General features: G+C 42.3%; 1 protein-coding gene across 1 annotated transcript; it reads left to right on the top strand.

Moving 5' to 3' along the window:
* The first annotated feature begins 8,664 nt into the window (after positions 1-8,664).
* On the top strand, positions 8,665-13,361 carry LOC134483284 (uncharacterized). Its single transcript, XM_063278578.1, has 6 exons — positions 8,665-8,827; positions 9,854-10,013; positions 11,195-11,338; positions 11,973-12,139; positions 12,861-12,966; positions 13,084-13,361. Exons 1-5 carry the CDS (start codon positions 8,701-8,703, stop codon positions 12,923-12,925), a joined length of 663 nt encoding a protein of 220 aa, XP_063134648.1. The 5' UTR covers positions 8,665-8,700; the 3' UTR covers positions 12,926-12,966; positions 13,084-13,361.
* The last annotated feature ends 3,198 nt before the right edge of the window (positions 13,362-16,559 follow it).

The following is a 16,559-nucleotide window of genomic DNA, read 5'->3' as shown; positions in this document are numbered from 1 at the left end:
CATTCCTCTCTCCTTGAGGACTTCTCAGGTGACTTAAGAAAACCTGATTTCCTTTCAGATTGTCCCCAGCTGCTGTGATCTCTCTGTCCATGGCCCTTGCCAAAAGCTGCAGAGCCAATGTGTTGTTTTACAACACAAAATTCCAGACATTAATTTTTACCAATGAAGTTTCAGGAGCCAGATACAGAAGTCAACTCCCAACTGTCCTTCCTAATTCACTGACCTCCCAGAAGAGCATTCTTCTTCCCTCTGCACACTTTCTAAAAATCCTTCAACTCAAAGATTTTCCATTGGTTTAGTCATCTTCATTTCCTTTCAAGTTGTGCCTTGATCTGCTCTGAACCTAAATGCAGTTTTAGCTTTGCAATAAAGGTGTGTGGTAGGTTAGCCTTACCAAAGTAAAGTCCATGTTTACATCAAACAAACAACCCTTGTGTTAAATGCCTGTGCCATGGCGATGCTATACCACACAATAGTTTATCAGTAAATAATACATTCTTGGAGATCACAGTGTGATCAAATATTTTGTAACATAATTAGTAATTTTCGGTCTATTATATAAATTAAGTTCTTTGATGAGGATTCTGTTGATATTTGTCATATCTGAGTGCATCATCATAGGAAACCCAAGGAACATCAAACCTGGGCTTTTGAAACGGTTGCACATGGCCAACTGGGAACCAAAACCACCCAGGAGACTACTGATACTTAACACACATAAATTAACCTACCTATTTTCATATAGTTTATGTCAAGAAGTCACCATTCCTGACCATGTCTCATTATCCAACGTTCTACTAAATGGAAGAGTTGGAATCAAGGAGGTCACCAACAAAGCACAAAACACCCATCTCAGATAAACATGTATGGTTTATTGAATCCAAAACATCCATGAATTTCAGGACACAATTAAAAGTCCAAATCTAAGGATAATAAATATAGAACCGAATTAAGATTTCCAGTTCATAGGTCCAGTAAACATCTTCAACAAATCATAGCAGAAAACTTCCATAAGGTAAGGAAGAAAATGCCATAACTGTACAAGAGGCCTACAGAAGGCTAAATGAATTGTACCAGAAAAAACTCTGCCATTCACATAATAATTAAAACACTAAATACGCAGATCAAAGAAAGAACTTTAAAAGGGGTAAGGTATAAATAACCAGTAATAAATAATTCAGACCTATCTGAATTACACCAGAATTCTCAACAGAGACTCCAAAAGCCAGAAAAATTTGGGCAGATGGAATGCAGACCCAGGCTCCTATACCCAGCATAATTCTCAATCACCATAAATGGAGAAACCAAGATATTTCACAACAAAACCAAATTTAAACAATATTTTTCTTTAAGAGAGCACAACAGAGGAAAATACGAGGAAAACCCCAAGAAAATGAGCTAAACTATACACAAGAAAAACCAAGAAATTAATCAACTCAATAATTTCAAAAAAGGGAAGCGAACAAACATGATTTCACCTATAACCAGAAAAAGAGGAGAAAGCAGCAACCATTTGTCTTTAATATCTAACCAGATCCTCTGTCACCAGTCCCGCAGCTCCTAGGGACCAAACTGCCAGCCAAAGTATATGCAAGGATGGCTCTATGGTTCTAGGTAACTGTGTAGAAGAGGACTGACTTAAGTGGCATCATGTGGTGGGAGGCCATTAACTACCCTAAGGCCTGTTGCCCACCGAAAGGAGGTCCTAGAGGTGTGAGGTGGGAATGGATATGTGTGGGTGGGGGAGCACTGTCACATAGGCAAAGCTGAGCAGAAATGGGATGTAAGATATGATGAGGGGAGTGTGGAAAGTGGGACAACGTTTGAAATATACATAAATGAAATAACAAATGATTAAAAAATAGCCGAAAATAAAATAAAGTAAAGGGTAAAAGAAAAATTAAAACAAAACAAAGCAAAAGAAATTGATGTGGTGGATTGGCCTAATTCTGCTTGTATTTTAATGCTAATTTGTAGAACTCAAGACCGGTTAACCCCAAATAACTGACCCTGCTCCCAGTTAACTGTGATTATACAGAAGCCAACAGCCAACAGCTGCACCCCAGAGAGATGGGGGAGGTGAGCTTTGAGGGCTTTGCTAGAGAGGATCATGAGGAGGGAAGAAGGAGGAAGAAGCTGCCAGAGAATAAAGGAAGAACATGTGTGATGGAGAGGAGAGAGGAAGAGGACAGCAGCCATGGTTAAGGGAGAGGAGAGCCTGGTCCTGAGGGCTGTACAAGTGGAACAAAGAGAAGCCAAGATGCTACACAGTCAGTAAGAGCAGCTCTCAGGCGAGCAGAGATCAGCAGAGACCCCAGACCAACAAGCTACGCAAGCATAACTCCATCCAAACTCCCTCTCAATATCCCGTGTCCTCCATGGGTCTGGCCTCAGCCTGTGTTGTGCGTCAGCACATGTGTCTGTCTCAGCTGACATCACTCTGCCCATCAGCCCGAGGCCAAGGAAACAGCGAGAAACCACAGCAGCCCACCAGAAGGGTTTTTGCTGTGGTTCTATGAAGTCCCAACAAATGCAGCTCAACTACAGAATGCAAGGCAGACCAATGCATGTGTGTCCTTAGTGCAGAACCCTTCATCACGTGTCTTTTCACATGCGTGCTTTAGCAGAACATCCTTTTACCTGCGTCTGCCTCAGTGAAACATTCCTTCACACATCTGCCTTAGCCTATCACCTGTGTCCACTTCAGGGAACCACTCCTTAAGGTGCAAATTTCTCAAGATTAGCAAACGGCATACAGAACATTCAGAACAAAACAAGGTGTGTGGTCAGCATGTCCTTGAGCCAACTCCCTTCTCCTCCTCAGTGACGCCAGGCGTGTTCCAGCAACAATATGAAGTGGCTGGCAGACATGGAACAAAATGGCAAAGGTATTCTGGGGGATGTCACACCGTACCAGCCAGCAGCTCAACTGAATTTTTATGTTTTGATGTTACAAGTGAATATACTTGACCTTCAAACGCTGAGAGAGGCCATTGTAATATGAACTATATAAACTAGGCCAAGACCGCCTCTAGGGCAAAGGCCCTCAGCCTGGGGGTCGTGACCCACACAGGGTCTCCTATCTGATAGTTTACACTACAATAAAGATTCATTACAGTAGCAAATTTACAGTTGTGAAGTAGCGACAAAATAATTTTGTAGTTGGGGTCACCACAGCATGAGGAACTCTTCTAAAGGGTTGAGGCCATAGGAAGGTTGAGAAACACTGCTCTAGGAAATTATGTTTTCTTTCTCTTTCATATTTTTCAGACAGAATCTCAAACTGTAGTTGAGATTGGCTTGGCTTGGAACACGTGTGTAGTTCATGCTGGCATCAGAGTTATGGCAATTCTCCTGCTTCAGCCTCCTACTCAGGAGCCTACCAGGGTGAGATCACAACCACGGGTAATGGGATTGCTGTTCTTGGTTGTCAACTTGAGTGTACCTGGAATTAACTAATGCCAAATGGCTTGACGCCCTGTGAGGGGGATCTCTCTCTCTCTCTCTCTCTCTCTCTCTCTCTCTCTCTCCTTCCTTCTTTCTATTTTCCTCTCTTCAACCCCCTCCTCTTGGTCCTCCTCCTCTTCTTTGTTTTTTTTGAGACAGGGTTTCCCTGTGTAGCTCTGGCTGTCCTGGAATTCATTTTGTAGACCAGGCTGGCCTTGAACTCAGAGATCCACCTGCCTCTACCTCCTGGATGCTGAGGCTAAAGGCATAAGCACCATTGGATTTTTTTTCTTAATTAAATTTTCTGAAGCAAGAAGACCTACTTGTAATCCAAATCTTGGAGATCAGAAGATAAATCTTTAATTCAGATCTTTTGAGATGGAAAGGCCCACCTCTAATCTGGACCACACCTTCTTTTTTCTTTTTATTTTTTTCATCTTTATTAACTTGAGTATTTCTTATTTACATTTCGATTGTTAATCCCCTTCCCGATTTCCAGGCCAACATCCCTCAACCCTTTCCCCTCCCCTTCTATTTGTGTGTTCCCCTCCCCATCCTTCCCCCATTAGCGCCCTCCCCCCAACAATCATGTTCACTGGGGGTTCAGTCTTGGCAGGACCAAGGGTTTCCCCTTCCGCTGGTGCTCTTACTAGGCTATTCATTGCTACGTATGCAGTTGGAGTCCAGGGTCAGTCCATGTATAGTCTTTGGGTAGTGGCTTAGTCCCTGGAAGCTCTGGTTGGTTGGAATTGTTGTTCATATGGGGTCTCAACCTCCTTCAAGCTCTTCCAGTCCTTTCTCTGATTACTTCAACGGGGGCCCCGTTCTCAGTTCAGTGGTTTAATGATGGCATTCAGCTACGTATTTGCCGTATTCTGGCTGTGTCTCTCAGGAGAGATCTACATCCAGTTCCTGTCGGCTTGCACTTCTTTGCTTCATCCATCTTATCTAATATCTGTATAGGTATGTGCCACATGTGGGGCAGGCTGTGAATGGGTGTTCCTTCTGCCTCTGTTCTAAACTTTGCCTCTCTATTCCCTGCCAAGGGTATTCTTATTCCCCTTTTAAAGAAGGAGTGAAGCATCTGCATTTTGGTCATCCTTCTTGAGTTTCATGTGTTCTGTGCATCTAGGGTAATTCGAGCATTTGGGCTAATATCCACTTATCAATGAGTGCATACCATGTGTGTTTTTCTGTGATTGGGTTAGCTCACTCAGGATGATATTTTCCAGTTCCATCCATTTGCCTATGAATTTCATAACGTCATTGTTTTTGATAGCTGAGTAATATTCCATTGTGTAGATGTACCACATTTTCTGTATCCATTCCTCTGTTGAAGGGCATCTGGGTTCTTCCCAGCTTCTGGCTATTATAAATAAGGGTGCTATGAACATAGTGGAGCATGTGTCTTTGTTATATGTGGGGCATCTTTTGGGTATATGCCCAAGAGAGGTATAGCTGGAACCTCAGGTAGTTCAATGTCCAATTTTCTGAGGAATCTCTAGACTGATTTCCAGAATGGTTGTACCAGTCTGCAATTCCACCAACAATGGAGGAGTTTTCCTCTTTCTCTACATCCTTGCCAGGATCTGCTGTCACCTGAGTTTTTGATCTTAGCCATTCTGACTGGTGTGAGGTGAAATCTCAGGGTTGTTTTGATTTGCATTTCCCTTGTGACTAAAGATGTTGAGCATTTCTTTCGGTGTTTCTCAGCCATTCGGCATTCCTCAGCTGTGAATTCTTTGTTTAGCTCTTAGCCCCATTTTTTAAATAGTGTTATTTGTCTCCCTGAGGTCTAACTTCTTGAGTTCTTTGTATATTTTGGATATAAGCCCTCTATCTGTTGTAGGATTGGTAAAGATCTTTACCCAATCCGTTGGTTTTTGTTTGGACCACACCTTCTGCTGGCTCATATCAAGGACATGGAAAAAGGAAGTTTGCTTTATTAATTTTCCTTCTTCTTCAGGATTCCTGCATGTACTGAAGACCAGCTGAAATATCCAGCCTTATGGACAAAACCGTTGAGGTCCTGGAGTTGCCCCATAAACCACACAAACTCTGACCTCACTTAGACAGGGATGGTTTATTGAATGCCCACCCTAAGACTGATCATCAGAGACGTAGCTGAGAATTTGTCACGCTAGGACCCTGGATATTTTTCTATGTCAGTTTATAAAGACTAAAATGTGAGCTCATAGGCAGGTGCTGGAAGGGCTGTCTGGTTGTCAGCCCTGACTCAAGCCATTTTAGACAACAAAGGTTCATACTGACTTTTTATCTGTTTAAAGATTTATTTATTTATATATAAGTATACTGTAGCTGTCTGCAGACACAGAAGAAGAGGGCATCAGGTCTCATTACAGATGGTTGGGAGCCACCACGTGGTTGCTGGGATTTGAACTCAGGACCTCCGGAAGAGCAGTCAGTGCTCTTAACCATGGAGCCATCTCTGCAGCCCTCATATTGACCTTTAATTTTATTGGTCCTACAAGAAGCTTATAATTATGAAATTTAAGATTAAGAAACCTCACAACATAAAGAACTTCCTTCCAGTGGTTCGGGAATGGGTGGGTGGGGGAGCACCCTCGAGGAGGCTGGGGAAGGGGGTGGAATGCAGGGTTATTGTAGGGGAAACTGGAAAGGGGTTAACATTTGAAATATAAATAAACAAAATAACCAATAAAAAAAACATACACAAGTTACGTGATCATTCCTGACCCTGCTCTGAGTTAAATTATTTTCAGACAACCATGACAGGCAGACATATTACAGCAAGAATATGAACTATCTGGCAGGCATGGAACAAAATGGCTACAGCTATGCTAGGGGGATTGGCTTCAACAGGGGCAACTACTGCGTTTTAGACCTTCCATTCCTTGTTGAATTAGCTGTACCACAGTCTATAAACCATTCTAATAAATTTTCTTTCTCTATATACAGTCATTCTAGGAGGGATGATTGGTTATGCATTGTTAAATGCAATACTGATCAGGAAACCCCATCACTTCCACAGCAATATGCAAGTGTAAGTAAGTTACTGAACAATTGAACAGAAATTAAAATTTACTGCATTTATTGGGTGTGTCAGAAGGCATAGGGAACACCTGGCTGCTTACATCTCTGGGTCTCTATAGAGTAGAGGGAGAACTGAGACCCACTGAGGAGGTCTCTTAAGCGAAGACCAAACTCCTTGCAGTGACACTGGATTCCAGGCTTGTTGTCCTGTTTAGGCCTCACTGTGGTCTATGTACACTCTATACATTCTCCGGATGCAGGTTCAGATGGACTGAACTCAGAAAGCTGGGGTTGGCAGAAAGATGTCTGGTTAAATAGCCCACCAGGTTCACATTGTATCAGCTTGATTTAATCTAAGGACAAAGAAGTGGAGTTTCTCTCATGGCTTTCTTCTAACCCCTTGAAAGGATCACTGGGGTTTGACCTCAGTACTTCATACTTCTTGCTGGGTCAGCAACACTCAGGGAAGCTTGAGATTGCCATAGGCACAGTATTAGGCTAGATATACTGAGTAGATGATACTAAGATGTTCAGATGGTCATACCCATTTGCATGAGTTCTTAATGTACACCTAAGGAAAGAGAGATCAAGGTCTTCAGAATAGGAAGATCATTTCCAGTTCTTTTCTACAATTCCAGTCTGAAAGACTGGTAGGGAGAGAATGGTAGATAATCAAGAATTCATAGATGATGCTTTGAAGGAAGTGTGGGTTTCTGTGCTGGTTTAGACAGGGTCTCAAGTATCCCATGTTGCCCTCTTCCTACCTGGCCAGGTTCACTTTGAGCTCAGATAAACCTGCTTCTACTTTCCAGTAGACAGTCTTACAAGAGTGGCCTCCAGGGACTGTGAGAACAGCATTAGCCTTTGACAGTTGAGGTGTGTAACCCACAACTATAGTTTTAGCCACTTTGTTCCATGTCTACCAGCTATTTCAGATTGTTGCTGTCTATGGCTGACAATCACGGACACAGAAAAATAACCTGATAGAGAGCAAGGACATGGTGATCACATCCTTTCCTGTTCTGTATGTTCTGGATGAGGCTTGTTAAAATTCCAATATTGCAGAAAGCTGTATATAGGACCCATCACATTAAGCATCACTGTGCACTGTTCTATCTAAAATGGCCTAATCAGAACTGACCACCAGATCACACTTCCTTCAATCCTCATATGAGAAGCTTGAGCTTTTTGTTTTGACTTTTTTCTTTCTTTCTTATTTTTTGCTGTATAAGTTGAGAGGAAGATATTTGGGGCCATGGATCTGCCCCCAAAATCTGGGGTATGGATCTGATCAATCAGTGTTAGTGTGTGCACTCAATAAAGTATCCATTTTTTACTGTGACAGATGCTTTTGTGTTTGTGGGGAAGCCCATGACCCAGAGCACAAGTGCTGGGTCCTTGCTCTATCCCCGTAGTGATGTGTATAGCCTCGTCCTACACCTTTATCTGCACCCCCTATATCTCTTGACTATTTTATTTTTCTGATAGAAGCTCAGCTTCTGATAGAAGGCCTGTCAGCAGTGCTCCTTTGGCAACATTGGCGCAGAGATGAGAACCCCACAAGCAGCATGAGCTTCCCTTCATTGGTGGCTCCAATATTGCACTTTTGTCTGCCAACTGGTCTCCACACTGTTCCTAGGACCATAAAGACTTCAACTCTTTCAACTAAGGAATTTTCTGGCAATTGTCAATTGCTAAGCACATGACTTCATGAGTGTTCCCCTAACACACACCCATGTTGTAACCTACCATGCAGACTATTTCTTGATGTGATATAAAGCACCTGTACAGAATGAGACAGGAGAACTTTTGACTGCATATTCAAGCTGGTATGAAATCTCAGGAATTTTTAATGGCTAACATTGGTGAATGAGGACAATGTGAGTTAGGATGAGACATTTTGGGGCAAGATATGGAAGGAAACATTCATTTAGATGCATAGGGATTACTAAGGTTTTTTATACTCAAGCCTTGAGGAAAATTTGGCTTTGGAAGCAGGAGATGCTCAGTGGCTCTGCCCCAGGAAAGGCTCCTGGAAAGGGCACCTCTGCTTATGCTCAGTACAGGGAGAACATTAGCAGGAGGCAAAGTCTGCTCCCCATGACATCAGCTGTCCCTTCTATGACATTCTATTGTCTCCTAGAGAGTTCTGGCATCCTCTGTGATGTCTCCAGTGTTGTAGTGACAACCAGTGCCCTAGTTTCTCTCAGTCTGAGTCTGGCGGTTACAAGCTAAGACATGTTTTCCCGTCTTCGCAAGCGTTTTGGGAGGGGGAATGTCGATTCTGGAGAGACTAAAGTGAAGGAGTCTAGCCTTTCGTCTCAAAGTAATGATGGACAAAGACAGCACTTCTGGGGAATGTTGAGTAAGTTCTGGGCAGTGTATTTTGAGCTTACTGCCAGGGTGGCTGCAGGCTTAAGCTGACCTTTCTAGCAATGGGCCACAACAACTGGAGCATCTGAAAAGGAATTGAATTTCCATGAATATCACAATTCCTGAAAGTCAGGATTTCAGACCTTTAGTTTCCCCATCTCCACTGGGAGGCTATGGTAAGGCCAATGCTATTATACTGTGAACTTCTGGTCTTTACTTTTACAGTGCATTTGTTATGTTACATTGTATAATAACACCATCAGGAGTCATGGAGGGTCCACCTTTTCTGAGTTTAGACAGGGCAGCAATGTATTTCACTATCATTGCTTCTTTAAATACAGTGGATATCTGACAGTAGGAACAGGGGGAGAATTGTGCTCCAGGCAATAACCTTATGTTCTTAGACCTCCTCTGATTTCTTCTAACTGGAAGGGTCATCGTTAGCTTTATATATTAGAGGTTGTGTGTTACAAACATGTTTCTAAAATACCAAAACTGTTTGGAACATGTGGACCAAGATTCAGCCTGTAACCTACTGGAACTTCTCGGGCATTTGGTATTTCAAATAGGGGAACTGATAAGTCTGTTGACCATGTCCTCCATGGAAATGTGTTTTTATCCAAAGTTGTTGGCCTAGACTATCAGGGTAGGACATCTGAGTGTCTCCAATCACTCAAGTCTTGTGGGTGGTGAATTTATCATCTGAGTTCTGAAACCACAGGGGTGAGGAAACCAAGCTGTACCCTGTTCAGCTGATGATAATCCTGGAGTAGCCATCTCCGTGGTACATGTGAGCACGTGATGTCCGGCATAGGGAACACCTGGCTGCTTACATCTCTTGGTCTCTATAGAGTAGTGGGAGAACTGAGATCCACTGAGGAGGCCTCTTAAGCATAGACCAATCGCCTAGCAGTGACACTGGGTTCCAGGCTTGTTCTCCTGTTTAGGCCTCACTGTGGTCTATGTACACTCTATGCATTCTCCCCATGCAGGTTCACTTGTGTTCTTCTACCTACAGACGCGGGGAGAGAAACATCATCCCCTGGCACTGAACTAAGCGAGAATCAGGCCAAGACGGAAAAGGAGAGGCTGATTGAAGAGCTGCAGCTCATTACCGAGGAGAGAAATGACCTGAGAGATCGCCTGAGGTTTCTGACAAAGAGATCCATGAAGAACAGGTATGAATCGCTCCAAATGCTCTTGTTTCATTCCTGGGTCTGCAAGGTCACCTTCATCTTATCCTATTAAGGTTTTGGGTTCTAGAAAGCTGTGCCTCCCTAACCACCCTGTGCTAAACCTCACCTCCCATATAGAGGAGATTCAGAACCTTGACCCTTCCTGAGGAGCGAGATGGAAAATGGACTCATCTGCTTCCATTTATTGAAAAGCAGATCTTGTGGTCTGAATGAAGAATTCGGGGATAAAGTCAGGGAGAGTGAGTGTCTAGTGTGCATTTGCAAAGCCCTTGACAGATGGTGGCTTTGCAAGATTGTAATTGCAGTGAGTTTATGGTGAGTCTCTGTACTTGCTAGGCAGGGGACTGAGTGCTGGAAGATCCACGCAGCAGCCTGAGGGGCCTGGTCCCAAACTGTTCATCTCAATGCTTGACTAGAAGGTCTCAGGCTCAGGCCTGTTTGTTATTGTCTGTGTGTCTTGCCCTCTGAGACAGCAATGGTGGATGCATTTCTCCTGGTTTTCACAGTACTCTCTGTTTCCATATTTCTCTTTCTCTTTCTCTGACTCTGTTTTTACATTTCTCTTTTTTTGTGGGTATTTTTCCGTCTGTGAGTCTGTATGTGCATACATCCAAATGCATATGGACAACTTTTATATGTTTATATTTCCCTCCACACTTGGAATCTAGGGGTCTATGTCTTGGCCTGAGTATTTACCTGTAACACTTTCATGGTGATGTGAATGCTTTGTTCTGGGAGCCCCACTGTCAACAGCACAGTTCTTTGACTATGTGGCCACGTTTGCCTGTTTATTTGTATTCCTTGTGCAGATTATAATTTTGTGTTGATATATGGTCTGTTATCAAAACAGGAGAAAAGAAATCACAGGTTTCTGTGTGTGTTGGGGTGGGGGAGCATGGAGAGGTGTGGCCTAGGCTCTCGATAGCTTAACTGGCTTGACTGCAGATTTCCTCTTGATTGAAGAAAGGGAGCCAGGGAAGCCTCCATCTGGATGCCGAGATTCTGGTGTCCTGGACGAACAAAAACACGTTTCTGAAGCTGAAGAAGATCCAATATGTAGAATTCAGAAGGTGTCCTTCCAGGACTGGGGTAGTACAGGACCCACCCTGAGTTCATATATTCCTAAATGCCGATGTTCATTGTATTCTATTATTTGGGGCCAGGCCACACTTCAGGCCAAATCCATATTATGAAGACCTGGAGAGAATGGAGGAGGCGGTCATGTCAATTCTGCACAACTTAGAGATGGAGAACACTGAAATCCATGAGAACAACCATAAGCTGAAGAAGGAGATTACCTTCTCTAGGTAAGTCCTGGTCAGAAAGGCTATCACCTGTGGAATGGCCATTTCTGACTTTCTTTGTTCTGGATTGGACGGTCTTCAGCTCTGGTTCTATCTCTTGTGCTGTTTACACATCAGTGTGCCAGGGTCATTAGGACTCAGTTTTCAGTTCCATAAAAGACTGTTACTCATCCCAGGATTGTCTAGGCATCTTCAGAAGGCTCTAGATAGAACAGCACTGATTGAAGTCAGCAGAAGGTTATTAGGCTGACCTGGACCTATGGTGTCATACCAGGTTTTACAAAACTCAGTGTGTAGACCACATGGTTAGCATGACCTTCTCTTGGTTCTACTGACCTCCTTTGAGGGTGTTGGCCCACTACTAATTGATGTTGCCCCCATGCATTGGGCTTTCATGGATAGTTGTAGATCCATGTTCTTTTTGAGAGATGTGGACACTAATTGGTGCTCGGGCCAAGCAAACAATTTATTCTTCCCGGAATTTATTCTTTGTGGTTTGTGCAGCAGCCTTATATGTATCGAAATGAATTCTATTAAGTCTTCATGGGTATCTGGGACCTGGTAGACTTAGTGGGACTTACGAGTAGGAATGGGAGAAAGGGGCAGCATGATCTTACTATGCAGACTGTATTTCCAGAAACCTGCTCAGCCAGCTCCTGATGGAGAACACATGTAGGAAGAAGTTGGTCCCACTGAAGCAGGAGAGCAAGGAGGTACATCTTGATTGTGCACTGAACCAGAAATATTTGGTTGACTTCAACAAGAAAGATAAAGACCAGCAACGTCCAGACCCAGCATCATCTGGTAGGGATGAGCAGCTGTGTTAGCTTAAAAATATCTGATAAAGTTTGCCAATTTGATACATCTTTGCTCTCTCCTACCACCTTTCTAATTTACACTCACAACCAGCCAACCTCCTCATGTATTGGAATTGTTCATTGCTCTGCCTATGCACAAGTATTCTGGGAAGCCAACCACTTTTCAGAAACTGAATTATTTTGCAAGTATATTTGTCTGCTCTTTTTGAAGCTGCAGTATAGAAATGGTGACAGATTAATAACATACCTCATTATTGCATATCCACGTGATAGATTGGATGCTCTGTAGAGTTTTGAACAAGTTCTTGGTTCTTTGACAAATGACACTCTGTGGTCATGTGACTTCTTATGTAGGAAGCACCTTTGCGGGATAAGAACAAAGTGCAAATGTCAAATTAGAACTTGTCATTGGTTTTAACCTTGGTGACATATGGACATCTCCTTTCTTCCTGCAACCCAATGAGGTTCCTTCCATTGCCCTGTCCTTGGTTTGCACTGGTATAAGTCTGGGTCCCATATTGGCAGCTCACATTACTTTGAGGCTCTCTGGAGATTTTGCCCTTCCCAAAGTGTTAGCAACCATGATATCAGTTAAAAGGTCCATGTTGACTGTCCAATAGAACTGAGGTGGTAGAAGGCAGCCTTCCGACATCTGCCTTGCATTTCACCACCAAATCAGTGTCTGAAAAACTGCCTTCCTCTCCCAGGTCTCAGAAAGTGCAAGAGAGCTGGAATTGGACACACCCCAGTAAGAGAGCTTCCTGAAGAATAAGTTGCTTTCTCAGGAGTCCCTGATGACAAACATCCTGAATGGTAACAAATTTTTTGGATGAGTATTCTTCCTCAGAGTTAATTTGTCATTGCTTAGAGACCCTAAATTTATATATCACTAAGCCAGCCTGACTGATTGAGGTCTTACTTTCTTCTCAGAAAACAGCACCTGAGAGACAACTTGGGGGACAGCCTTTCATTATGTGTGCAAGAGGAGAAACAGCAATACATCTGTGCTTCTAAATGTTCCTTAAGAATGTGCTGTTTAGAAATATTTTTGTTATGATTTTAATTGAAATTTTCTTTTTGTTGTTTCATATTTATATGTTCTTGTTACTGTTTTTATCTTTTCACATACTTTTAAATATTTTAATTTATTTGTTTTAATCTTGTTTTGTTGTAAAAATGAATTCCTTATGAATAAATATTGAATTCTATCTCTTGACTCTTAAGACCATCATTCTTATTAAAGGGTTCTGTCCCCTCCTGTGGACTTAGAACTGACAGCTGGAGATGGATCTCTGCATGTTCCATGGATACTGGGCTAATAAGTGAATTCAAAGTCACCCAGGGGTACCCAGTGTGACAGTGTCTTTTGTGTGGATAATGTGGCTGTTTCTCAGACACACACTCTATGATGTAATCACTGACATGCTTTACTCAATTGTTAGGGTCCATGTGGTTCTTCTGAGAGAGCAGCAGATGCTCTATCCTGTGAGTCATCGCCACAGCTCCTGCAGGTGGCTTTTGTTATTCCACATCATGTATTGTATTAGGTGGACAGGATCACCTCCAATCAAATAGACAGATCTCAGGAGATGTGTGTTCACAGGGAACTTACTGAGCTGTGCGTGCTCAATGTGTTAGCTTGCCAGGCATCCCTACAGGGCTCTGGTGTTCCCACTGCTCATTGTGGGCAGGATCATCCTCCAGCACCACTTAGTGTCCATATTAGAGCAGATCTTTCACTTGTTATCAATGATGACCATATGTATTATGCACATCTGACAAAATACAGAATAGAAATTAGCTTCCTGTTGGCCAGATTGGCATAATGAGTGTTTTGATTGTTAGCATGAAAATTATTTTAATCCAAGCAGTTTAGGGAGGAACCTCAAGAGCATACATAGTGAATGCTGCCTATAGCTGTGAACACAGGTTTCTTTTTGAGAGCAGGCCTGTGCAGGCCCAGAACCTAGGTTGGGCAGTTCAAGCTACCCTTTTTCCATGGCCAATCTGGGATCGTATTGAGAATGTATTTTTTCCAGGTGACAGATTTCCAATTTATGGAATTGAATTAACTTACTGAGAGTGCAGGTGACTCAGAGAGTTAAAGTACAGAAGGAATAATCCAGAATATCCACAAAAGCTTGCTGTCTCCCCAGGGCTTTTTAAAGCTCAGCAGCTAGGGAAGCAATGTAGTATTTGGTTATTCTCATGCTTAGGTCTAGTCATTCATTATAAGCTGCCCATGACACAAAAAGAGTCATCTGTGTCACAATAGAAACAAGTTGTAACTAGATTCACCCCCACACTATCACATCACTACTGTGTTTGAGGTTCTCAGTTACTAAGAACCTGGATGAGGCCTGGGTCTTTCTACACAAACTCATAATTTATGTCTTCATGACACTGTGTGCTTTGTTCTGTTGATGCTACCATTGGCATACAATACCTTGGATACTTTGTACTGACATCTGTGACCTGAGACAATAGTTCATGTCATCCTAACCTGAATAAACTGTCCTTAGAGTACAGTGTTGTAGGAGGGGCCTTCTTTTCCTGTGAGATAGCAAAACATTTCCAGTCTTCAGTCAAGTCTGTCAGCCATTGTCAGTGCCTGTCTTGAGATGTCCACCTTTTCAGCTATGAGTCTTCATCCAGGCTGCTCTGTAATTTTGTAGAAGATTAATAGGTTCCAGCCCTAGGATTTAATTCATTGTGACTGTACTTGCCAAACATGCTCAAAGCCCTATGTTTCACCCTAGCCCTCTGTGCTTTAGAGAAAGAAAATAAAGAACCACATTGCAGTTGAAGTTTCTCCTCCAACAAAAGGAGAGCCTGCATAGGGCCTTTAAGTACCTCTAAGCCCCAGCTTCCCCACAGCTCCCTCCATCAATTCCATGATTGGTGTGTTTTCATTACTGCTCACTTTCTTCCTTCTGTGCAAAGAATGTGCACCATGTCAGTAAAGTGTGTGTGTGTGTAGTCCCTAGTGAAAACTGTCGAGGTGCATGCAGACTCATGCTACTGCTGTCTCATGGCACCTTGCAGGGAGCACTGAAATCGTGGGCTACTTTAATACAACCTAAACCGGGTGTGCATGGTTTTCAGTAAGATTTTGACGTCATCACCGCTACAGAGAGCAGAAAAAGCTTCAGTAGTTACATGGATGTGATCAATCAGTGTTAGTGTGTGCATTCAATAAAATATCCATTTTTGACTAAGGTAGATGCTTCTGTGTTTTGTGGGGTGACCCACTGTCAATGTCTAGTGAATTGGGGGCCCTGGGTATGGTTGCATACCCCCAGGACACAGGGGGTGCAGAGCAAAGGCAGAAGCAACTGCACACAGTTGCAAGCTTTATTAATCCCTATGTAGCTGGGAATATGAATAACTACAATTTTCATTTTGTCAAGATACCATAAGATCATTATTCCCAGGATACCAGGAACAACTGAGGGAAGACTAAACAAAGAAATACGAATAAACAAAGGCTTCTTCTCAAAATATTCATATAACAAATCACCTATCTTATTATAATCAAAATATACTCACCATTACCGAGAGAGCGTTAGAACCACTTCCACAGAAACAGGACACAGAAGAAGATAGCTTAAGGCCAAGTGAGGAAAACATTTTCTTCTCCAGGGTGGAATTCCAGCCCCTGTCACCAGGCCTTTCTTGACCCTGCCTGGGAGCTGCATCTCTATGTCTTAACAATTCCTCCTTTTTTCTTTTGTTTTAAAAGAAACACTTTCCATAACATAGCAAAAGTCTTTGTAGGGGTTTAATCATGTAAAAATAAAGCAACATAATACATAATGTACATAAGATTATGGCAAAACTAGCTCCTCCCAAGCTATGGAAAATCCTTTGAAGCCAAGCCTTGGGATCTAATCCTGTCAATTGATCATCCAATAATTTAGCTATTTACATAGGGGTAGTATCTTCTAGCTGTTTACCAAAAGACATTCGAGCATCGTATTTCAAGGCATTAATTACTTTTGTAGCACTTTCATTACCTTCCAAATGGGCTTGAATTAACTTCCAATCATGTTCTGTATCATTATCCATATATTTATTAACACAAAAGTAGTAGGATTTCAATCATATCTTAAATCCTCATATTTTTCAATAAATAACTTCTTTCGACCCAACCATTCTACTGTTTGTTTTGAAACATCTACTTGATGTTGAAGTCTAGTATCAGTTTTAGTTTGCTCTATCCATAACTCATGTGAATCTTTATGCCAGTCTTCAACAAAATGCTTTGTCTCAATAGATGTTTTTAATGCTATGCTGGAAATGGCTGCCAAAGTAGCAACAGAAATAAGACTTAAAATAGTAGGTACAAACTCCAATAATTCTTTTACTGTTCCTCAGCAGATTATTAAAAAAATCAATAATCATAT

The sequence above is a fragment of the Rattus norvegicus genome, chromosome 19, assembly GCF_036323735.1.
Source record: "Rattus norvegicus strain BN/NHsdMcwi chromosome 19, GRCr8, whole genome shotgun sequence".
Lineage (NCBI taxonomy): Eukaryota > Metazoa > Chordata > Mammalia > Rodentia > Muridae > Rattus > Rattus norvegicus.
The sequence above is the reverse complement of the archived record's forward strand: the minus strand, read 5'-3'. Positions and strand labels throughout refer to the sequence as shown.